This window comes from Limulus polyphemus, unplaced genomic scaffold (genome assembly GCF_000517525.1).
Source record: "Limulus polyphemus unplaced genomic scaffold, Limulus_polyphemus-2.1.2 Scaffold4757, whole genome shotgun sequence".
NCBI lineage: Eukaryota > Metazoa > Arthropoda > Merostomata > Xiphosura > Limulidae > Limulus > Limulus polyphemus.
This window is the reverse complement of record NW_013670367.1, coordinates 24537-35121: the sequence shown is the minus strand read 5'-3', so window position 1 is coordinate 35121 and position 10585 is coordinate 24537. Positions and strand designations below refer to the sequence as shown.

General features: G+C 36.9%; 1 protein-coding gene across 1 annotated transcript in view; it reads right to left on the bottom strand.

The window, feature by feature from the left end:
- Positions 1–10585, bottom strand: part of LOC106471646 (endoplasmic reticulum aminopeptidase 1-like) — a gene marked incomplete at its 3' end in the record, with an annotated part of 77048 nt that overhangs the window by 45226 nt on the left and 21237 nt on the right. Inside the window, exons 5-6 of the mRNA XM_022400263.1 lie at positions 7359–7439; positions 2090–2230 (exon numbers count right to left, since the gene is read on the bottom strand). Coding sequence (XP_022255971.1) covers positions 2090–2230; positions 7359–7439 — 222 coding nt within the window. The remainder of the gene's footprint in view (positions 1–2089; positions 2231–7358; positions 7440–10585) is intronic.

Here is a 10585-nt window from a genome sequence, read left to right as displayed (position 1 = left end):
TTGAATAGTTGACTATGCTTCTTCAGGAGAACACCCTTTGTTCTCCTGAAGAAGCATAGTCAACTATTCAAAAGTGCTCGAGTTTTGGGTCTTATTTTAAGTCTGTTCAGCATCTTTAATTTTCTGATATGTATAGTACTTCTCTTATCTCTATTTCTTAATCAAAACACAAACCATATTCATTAAATTTGGAAGTAACATGCAAACCAAGTAATGAACTTGCTAGCTCAATAAGTAGTCAAACAAACACACAATTCATCAATTAATAATTTCATATAGACTCATGCCAAACTCACATTTTATATCATTCAGATTGTTTCCTAAACTTCCAGTGACTGTTTAGAGATATTTATGAAGTAGAAACTACCAACTGTGAAACCATGTATATGTAGAACTTGTAGTTGAAGAAATAACTACTTTCACTACCATTAAGTGGACTGAACTTCATATAATTTTTAATTAATCATTTAAAATGGCCAGTTCAGTAGTAGAAACCATAACACCAACATGATCAAGTACAATAATATTATGATCATTAATACCAAAATGCTCCTGAATCATACATTCTCAGACCATATAATTCTCTGAACTGAAACCAACTACTCAAAGTGCAATCTTCCTAACAGTTTTTCAAACAGAAAATAAATTCTCAGCTAGCCAACTAATTAATTTCATAAAACTGTAATATATAATAATCAATCTTGTATATATTATCATCAAAACTTTCACAAGCCCTTATTCTTTTCTGCAATATCTTGGCCAGGAGATCTATGAAAATTTCAATAAGTGCACTGTTCTATTATTTTTGTCAGGAATCTCAATTCAGATATATCTCAGTGAGCTGTGTATTGCTTATTTATGACAAATCTCCCTGTTTCTTGTTACAATCATATTCACATACAACTTTTGGCTTTTTTACAGGCAAAGTTAAAAAACTTCTTTCATTCAAAACCTGCTGTAAAATGTTTCAAGACTCTGGCTTTTAATGCTACTGCATCAAGTGAAGTCTATATCATCTCTGGCAAACAATCTAACCTATATATATATATATATATGTATATATGTTAAAATGTTTTTGGATCAAATCTTATGCCCAGCTCATACTTTCTGGAACATGCCCTTAGGAAGAACTCCTGAAAGAATTATTTGACATGTCTTACTTTTAAATCTCATATACAGCTTCTTTTATAGGGCTAAGATGTCTCATGAGTTTTACATAGAAATTTGAGAAGAGAACTGAATCAGATAAACAGATTTTAAAAATAATACATTTAAAAAATAGGTTTTATTAAACTTTTTTTCACAAAAAGTTATGATATATATAGAAAATCAATAAACTGTATGACAACTTTTAACACTATTTTTGCCAATAGTATTTGTCTTCTGCTTTAACAACAGTGAAAGTGTTAAGTTGAAACTTAAATTGTTTGCAATAGCATTATTTCAACTTACAAAAAAGTTACATCTATTACTGTAGTTTCTACCTCAGTCAGTTATTTATTTCAACAGTTATTAAAAATTCATATCTTTCATGACTAAAGTCATCAATTACTAGAAACAATTTTTATATATTACAAATGAAATAAGACAGTAAAACTTGTTATATTTTTTGTTTGAAAAAACATATTTTATTGAAATTCAAACACTTCCACCAAGCTTGCTCGCCCTTTCAGCTATGGGGGAGCATTATAATGTGATGGTGAATCCCACTATTCATTGATAAAAGAGTAGCCCAAGAGTTGACAGCGAGTGGTGGTGACTAGCTATCTTCCCACTAGTTTTACACTGCTAAATTAGGGATGGCTAGTGCAGATAGCCCTCTTATAGCTTTGCGAGAAATTCAAAACAAACAAACAATAAAATTACAAATTACAAAAGAAATGGAAGTTAAAACATCTAAATTTTATGTTCTGAAACTTATTTGCAAATTTACTCCAGTGTTTTCCTAAATTGATTTTTAACATAACTATTTACAGATTTAAATTGAAAATCAAAGTTAAATTCCTGCAGTGGATTTTTAAGTAAGTCAGTGAATACAAATACTACGAACAGAGTTTGAATAAAAGACATGTTCATCCTTATGTTTTACCTTTTGAGAGGCTATAGCAGCAAAAAGAGATTCAGTTTTACGTGGATCTTCATGAACAGAATTAGTTGTAACAGGATGAGTAGCCCGTAAGCTGTCTATTCGAAGAGTACGTTGAACAGTTTGAATAACAAACTGCTCTCTCTGTAAGCCAAGAAACAATCCGTGTCAAAACTGTTATAAAAGTTTAATGAATAAAAAGTATGTGTACAGACATGCACATTTGAAAACATATAGTCCATTGAAAAAGTATAACATTTCCAGAATTTAAAAGCTTTTTTTTCGTATATATCAACATTGATTAGATTAACTTTTTCTCATTTAAATGCCATAAATAAATAATTTTATGTATAAAAACTTCTGTCTTCATGACCAAGCTATTGATCTCAAAAATCCAAATATTACTAATGATTCTTAGCAAATTGTAATAAATGTTTTATCTGCAAGTATAAATCACTCTTTACAATTCCACTGTCACTACAGAATGATCAAATATAATATGTTCCTATCATTTCAAGCACTGAGGATATAACTGAATTATTATCTGAATTATGATTTTATCAGTAGTATTAAACTTAATTATGATAATCTCTCAATTTTGATGTTATTCTTAGTTTAGTAGTCAAAAGGCGTTAGATAAGAAGTTAACATTTACACTTACCCCCTCTCAGGTAATAGCTTCTCTCTTTCAATCCTGCCCTCTATATGCTCAAATGTTTTCACTTGTTACCAGCCTTGAAACTCCCATCTTCCCCACATTCAACATGGTTCTATTGCATCTTCACATGCAAATAACCATGTGGCAACCTTCCAGCAAAAAGCGATGACACACTCTCCTGATGAAGGTTACTCTATACTATTCAGACTAATCTTCACTTTGAGATTAGTCACAAAAGAAGCACTGGAAATGAGGAGAAAGGGTAAAAAGTGTGAAAGGAAGTAAGTACCTATTGGAAAATGTTAGCTTCGAACATGGTATCTTACCTTTCCTCTCACATAATACCTAGAATCCAACAATGAAATAGTGGAGGGACCAGTGGAAAAGTTACCTAGATGAGCACCTTTGGAAAGCATTCAAAGTATGTCCAAGTAGTGTGACCTCTCTTGAGAGATGAACACACCCATGGGAAACGACACAACATTTGTACTAGGTATACTCTTTGCCCAATGAGGTAGTAATTATGTGTCACCCAAATGAGTGGAAGTTAGTTGGACCATAACAATAATATACATGTTGGTTGGTCCAGTTCAACACCCAACACAAATACCTTGGAATCCTAATCCAGGAAATGGCTGGATGGAGGGTTCCCAATGAAATATAGTAATGCTGGGGAAAACTAAACAAATGTGTCCCAAGTTGTAAAATGGTTAGGACACATCAGACCATACTCGGTGGATCAACTCCAGTCCAAAGCCAGATGGTATCATATGTTTATCTTCCAATCAGTAGTAGGAGGATGGTCCCTACAATCTATACCTCAAGCCTAAGAGGTGGAAAGGAGAATGTCTAATCCCTTCTGTCTAGACAGGGCACACATGCACAAATCCTCACTAGCCACTCAGGTACCCAGTATCCAAGTGACAGTAGGAAGGAAAATGCCCATGTGGTGGTTCACTCAAATCCAAAATCAAATGGACTTTTGGTTCCTGATCCAGCTCCATGCACTACCAGAACTAACGAGTCATGACCTCCAGGTGGTATGCTGAGGTACCCCAACCAAACAGAGTACCTGTTAGCCAGTCCCATTCCTTGCAATACCGAACTCCCAAGCCTTAGTTTGAAGGAGTAGGTACACCTTGGTACCCTGAGCCAATTAATACATTGTGTCCATAGTAGGATGAGGACTCCTGACCAACACATGCATGATGATTTATGTTGGCTTATCCAGTTCTAACGTAAAACCTACCATTCAGAAACTGACATCTGGGTGATGGTAGAATGAGGGGTCCCAACCAGAGAGGTGAATTGGGAGGTCAGTGGGAGGATTTACACCACCTGTACCAGCAGAACACCACCACCCTACTGAATGGGATTGAGCACAGCAGCTAGGAACTGGTAAGTGGTAAGGACTCTCATACTCCACTTGAAGAAGGGGGAAGGCATGTTGGGGAGTCTGGAGGAATGCTGACACCAGAAACTATGCAATAGGTGACCACAAAACTTTATTTTGAAAAGCAGACTGCCCCTGATTTATTAAGTCAAAGAAATGGCAGGGATGGGCAACTATCCCCTTCTGCTTTATTCATGATAGTCCATGAGTTAGTATGGTCTGGGATGGACATAATTATGATGCAACAATATACTGCAAGGTGAACCTACTAGTGGTCTCGTGGAACACTCCATCTCAACGGTGTGCATTATAGGACAGGAGAGAGGTATAAATTATGTATATATATATATCTAGCCTTTGTTTTTTTCTGGTGGGGCACCCCAGCCAATCACTTGCCTGGTCTAGCTACTTGCTACACCAGATTCCAGGGGTCAACTCATTGGTGGTTCACTGGGGTACCCCAAACAGATATATAATATTTTTGTGATAGGCCATACAATGCGGATTTTGTGGCTGATGGCCAAAAGTATACCTGGATAGGCGCCATTCACTACAGTACAGGATACACTTCCTATAAGGGTCATAACCCTGTATGGTAGAGAGAAAAGGAAACTTACCAATACATAGTTGAACCATCACATGAGGACAACTCTTTTTATATGCTGTTTCCCTCCTTCCATTTACACATTTATACTCCTGTACAGATCTGGATATACTTCTATTTCTTATTTGTGCTCTCTATTGTTATATCTCCTCGATGGCTTTTTTTCAGTGTTTCTCATTCCATATTATTCTTTCCTTGAAATCCATCCTTTAAACGAGATGTTTTACCTTCTACCCTCAATGCTTGGATTTGTCATATTATCCTGTTGGAATATACATCCCTTTATCCCAATTCCTAACATCTCTTCCAGGTGTCATCTCACCAAATTCGCCATCTTATTTTTTCCCTGGCTGCTCAGCTGCATCGTCCTTTGAAGGAGATCCTCCTATCTGATATGTGGACTACTTCTAACACGTTTATCTCCTGCTACCTACATTTTGTGGCTGTTTCTTCCTCATCCAAATATCACATTTCACCTGTTGCCATTCTCTATAAGCTGCAGATTTCTTGGGGAGGAAGCTACAATCTGGATAAAGGGGAACATAGGTGTAGCTGTAAATAGTACATGAAACATCGATGGTGTAAATGTCCAACCTCTGATAATCACAGGCCAAAAGGAGTAGGAAAGAGAGTTTAACAGATAAATGGTAGAGTGAACAGGCGATAAAGGGTACAAAGTGAGGATAGGTAAGGGTGTGGAGAACAAAATTATTATCCCAATCTGGCAAGATTGTAGGACAAGGAGATTGACTGATCTAAAAGGAACATAACAAAAGGGAAAATTGGGAGAAGAAATGGAAGGTGTTGGACAATGCTGCTCAATATCCAGCTATGGCAGATACTAAGGAGTTATGATCAAACTGTCAGGTAAACTTCTGCAACATGAGGTATGGTTGGTTGGGAAGGAAAGAACCCATGGCACAGTGATCAATGTCAAAAAGTCTGCTGCTGTCCATGATAAACCATGAATGAGAAAGCGTGAATTGAATGGGACAAAAATGAAACTATGTGTGTAGAGAGTCCAGATCTCCTTGAAAAGGACTGGACAAAAGCCACATATGAAGTCAGAGTTTGGGAAGTGTAGGAAGAAAACCAACAATGGAGGTTGATGGAAGAGGGATGACAAAAAAGAAAAAGGTAATGAGGATGTCATTTGGAGGAGAATAAGAACCAGGAACCAGGGCTTTGGTGGCCAGAAAGAGCTATCATAAATACTCAACGCAGAGTGAACTGGATGATGGAAGTCACCTTGGGTAGGAGACAGATCAGTGGGTAGATTTATAGGCACAAGTTGGTCCAGTGTAGTCAGTGTACTGTGGATAAGAACAGGGATTGTTTGGTGATGCAATGTGTGATAAAATCATCCATATGAGGAGAACCCCACTGTGTACAAATCCACTGGAAAACCTGAGGGTCTAGAGACCACTGTGTGGGGAGGGCCTATTTGGGATGAGAAAGATGACCTGCAACCAGATTGAATGCATCCTGAACATGAGAAGATGTAGATGTGTATGAACAAGAGACCAAATGACCTGAAATCTCCAGATGCTCCAAACATGCCCCAAACCTATGAGTGAAATATCTGTAAACAAGAGCAACTCGGGATGAGGAGGTAAAAGAGGAACACCCACCATGATGTTGTTATTGTTTAGCAACCATGTTAAAATGATTAGAAGGGAAGGTGGGAGATAGAAAATGGAGTCCAAGGGTTCTCTGTCAAAGTTCCATTGGTTATGCAGCATTCATTGAAGGGTGCACATGTCAGCACAACCTAAGGATATAAGAGTTTCCATGGAAGCCAACTTCCCAAAAGAGAAAGAACATTGCAAGCATTTATTGTAGGAGAGGTAAGGGCCTTGATGTCTAAAAACTCCTTTGAGCATAGACGAGAAGAAACAGGTCAGGCCCTACTTAGGGATTAGTTGAAAAAACTCCCAAGTGACAAGGTATTGGATAGATGAAAGGTAGGACTTCTCCAATTTGATGATCCAACCTACACAGAAGCAACTGTGCAAGTTCATGTGCTGCTGGTTCTGATGGAGCATTAAGAGACAGTCATCCATAGAATGATAAAAATGCAAGCTCTTTGGATGGAGTAGTCAAGCTAAGGCCCTGACCAAACATATAAGGTGCTGTGGCCTGCCCAAAGGGTAGCATGCGAAACTAGTAAACCCAACCCTTGTGGGGAAACCAAAGTGACCAACTAGAAAGAAGGGCAATATGGATGTGAAGGTATGCATCCGAGACATCTACCTTGGTCATCCATAGACCTGGAGTGATGACCCATCGTAGAGTGAGAAACAAAATTGCTTAGTGAAATGGGGTAGGTCTATGAATCAGTTGAGCTGAAAAAAATCTAACACTGGATGCCATTCAAAGTTCTGTTTGGGAACTACCAACAGTCTGGAGAAGTTTGACTGACTGTTTCAATAGTTTCATTGAGGAAAAGAGATGCTGACAAGTTGTGGGATCCAGAAGGGGTAAGGAAATAGGATCTGTTGACAACAGATGGGGGGAAGAAGTGAATGAAGAGGCACTCAGACAGCACCTGAAGAACCCAAGGATCAGAAGTGAACTCTTGGCAAATGTGAATAAATATGGCCAGGTGGGCACCTACTTTGCCAGATCCCATTGGGCAGTCACCGATACAGTTGGTAGTTTGCTTCTGTGGTGAGAAATATGACTCACTATCAAAACCCTGGAAAGAGGAACAGGTAAAAATTGAAAATGTGGGTACAAGAAATGGGAATGGGAGCAGGGGCTGGTGAAGGCTGAGACAACTTGGAAGCCAAAGAATAAATGTTGGAATGTTGTCATTCAGACTCTACCCACGACTCCAAGAACTCAGGGACATTTCCTAAATGAGATCTGGTAAAAAATGGTGCCTTTCTGAGGTTGCACAGGCAGGTAGTGGGTAGGCACATCTGAGACAAAGGTGAATCCCTACCAAGGAGATCCTAGCAGCAGAAGAGTAATGTTAGGAAGGAAAAGAACTGCAGATTATAAAATTGCCATCATGAAAAATATGAGGGTGCTGGTCTCCTCACAAAAAAACCAGAAGGGGATCAATGAATACCCTCAGGCAGGAGGTGAATGGTATATAGATACTTAAGGATAAAGGGGAGAACTTAACCGGAGAATCAGGATTGTCCCCCCCCCCACACACACACATTTGCGTCAAAGACTCCAAGAGTTGTGTCTAGAAAAAGAAAGAAAGTCTGCTAGACAATAAGCCAAAGCAGAAAAATCCAAAGATCTAGGGTGACCCAGACAAAATGTAACATACCTGGCAGCATCCATAGGTGACACATAGGATTGCACAACATAGGATAGGGGAGGAAAAAAGCACTCTAATTCTTTGAGATCAAAACCAGGCTCCTCTGGAAAAGGGAGAACTTGTCCAGGTTTGGGAGAAGCTAGCTGTCTCATGTAGTGTTCAATCTCTCATCAAACTAAGGCTGAGACCTCCTCAGCCAAAAGCGTAGAACCTGAAGCCTGAGAAACCACATATAAAATATTTGTAGTCAAGACAGTAGTATTCGTGACACGAAATTTAGAATTCAGGTTCAATTGTGATAATTCCATGAAAAATAAAGAAAATCATAAGTTAAATGCTTAATAACTGCAAAAAAATAACAACAACAATGACTACTTTGAGAAACAAAAAAAAAGCATGTGTCAAATTATAAACAGAATTCTGTGAAGTCTGAACATGATTGTGCCTAAATGAGAAATGAAGGTTAGGCTGAATAGTATAGAGGAAATAACCTGCTACATCAGGAGAGTGTATCGTGCTCCTATTGGTGGAGGGTTACCACCTGTTTATTTGGAAGTGAAAATGCAATAGAACGACATTGAAAATGGGGTAGGTGGGAGTTTCAAGGCTTGTGGCAAGCAAAAATATCATGATAAGTTATCATGTTGGAATTACATTATTAATACAAATTATAACTTATTTCATTACCATGAATGTTTAGATTAAACACATCTGGTACATTCCAGAAAATAGGTGTGATGCACAAGTACCACATATCTCACTCTTTCTCCTGTAGCATATATCTTATATCATACAGAATATTCCTAGAATTGTAACTTAGAACATGATAAGTTCAGTCAAATATATATATATTCAAATTTAACCTTAGGTGTTACTTTCTGTTTCAGGATTTGGTCATGCAAGAAAGCTATCTATCATTTCAGAGGTTAATTGTATTATGTCCTTATGCTTGCAGGATTGATTTCCAGTTATCAAATAGAGAAGAGAGGCCTCAAGATACTTATGCTATAATTTTGTGAATGTTTAGTTACAGAGAGAATGTGTATTGCAAGAATAGTTTTTGAAAATGTCAGGTCAGATTTGTTTTAGTCAGTTAAAATAGTTAGAATTTAACTGTTAAAGCCTTGAACCTATTTTCAATTTTCACAATGTTTAGCCTATTGCCTTACTTTTGGTCATTCAATTAGCTAAGTAGTTTCAAGTTTATTTTCATTTGTTAAATACACTTTCTCTCCTTTTTAATTTAAATGCAGTTTATTTTGCTCCTTTATTTATAACAATGCATTAGTCTCCTTCCACCAGTCTATCAGCCTGTATCTTGAAAATAAAGTCTTTGTTTTGTTCTTCTTCACATCAACTTAGTTCTCTAAATCAACCTGCAACAAATCACTAGAACAATTCTTACACAGGTAGTATGCAGGCATGCTATGTATTTGCTACTCCTAGTTTTGGTAAAGATTTTTACCAAATTTTTCAATGTATGTACAATTTTCATATGGCATGTTAGTCAAGAAAGTTGTTAAGTTCCTTTCATTCTAGCTGCTTATCGTTCTGTGTCACTTATCTATGGAATAACCACTGTCTTCCCATGAAAAAGATTATGCAAAGTTGTACATACTGTGTGAAAGTAGACAACAATTTAAATTTGGTCTAGATTCTTTCTTTCACAAACTTAATTAGATTTAGAGAATTCAGAATTATTTTATAATATATTTCCTGGTCAAAACTTCTGTTACTCTTTCGACCTATCTTGTTATTCTTGTGGAAAATCAGTTTTATCTGTGAATACTACACACTTACTTAACTATATCTACAAGTCTTTTGCTTTTGCAGTCATCAGGTAACTATGTGCTTAACTGATCTATCCAGAACCTTGGAATGAATCACAGGCATATGTTATTACATCTCAAGTATAGAATTGTAAAACCTAATATTGGGTTTTAATAATTTAATTTACACTGTTTTTTTACTTATGCAATTTGGGTTTTCAGTAAGAGAAGTAGTGTACAATAATGTACAAGTTATTGTATAAAGCATACTTTATTACCAGCAAGGGCCTGAAACAAAAAAAACTGGCCTTCTAGCTTTCATTATTAAAGAACCAACTCGAAAAGAAAACAGGAAGTCATCTGCACTTACACAGTCTTCACTAACATGAAGTTTGTGGTACAGGACAGTACCATGTGTTTTTAACTCTCTTAGTTAATATGTAAAATGGTTGAAGTTTCTGTGTTTTCTATCAGTTCACTTTGACACAGAATGTCATTAAAGCAAACACATCTAACTTTTCCAGATTCTAACTCTACCCAAAACTTAGTACATTAATTGGCAATTAACTGCATTTTCTTGCAGGAAAGATAATTTGTGATGTCCCAAGATAGAAGGCAATATTTTACTTAAGCAAACTGAGCAATGAGCTGGGTTGCCTTGATCTTGGACTTGAGTCATAGTGGACAAAGGTCAATTGATCGAGGAGTGACATGTGTAACCTGGCTTTGTGTGATGTTGTTGTATCTTTAGTATTAAAACTGAGGTTTTCCCCTGTAACTTTTACCAGATTTTTTCTA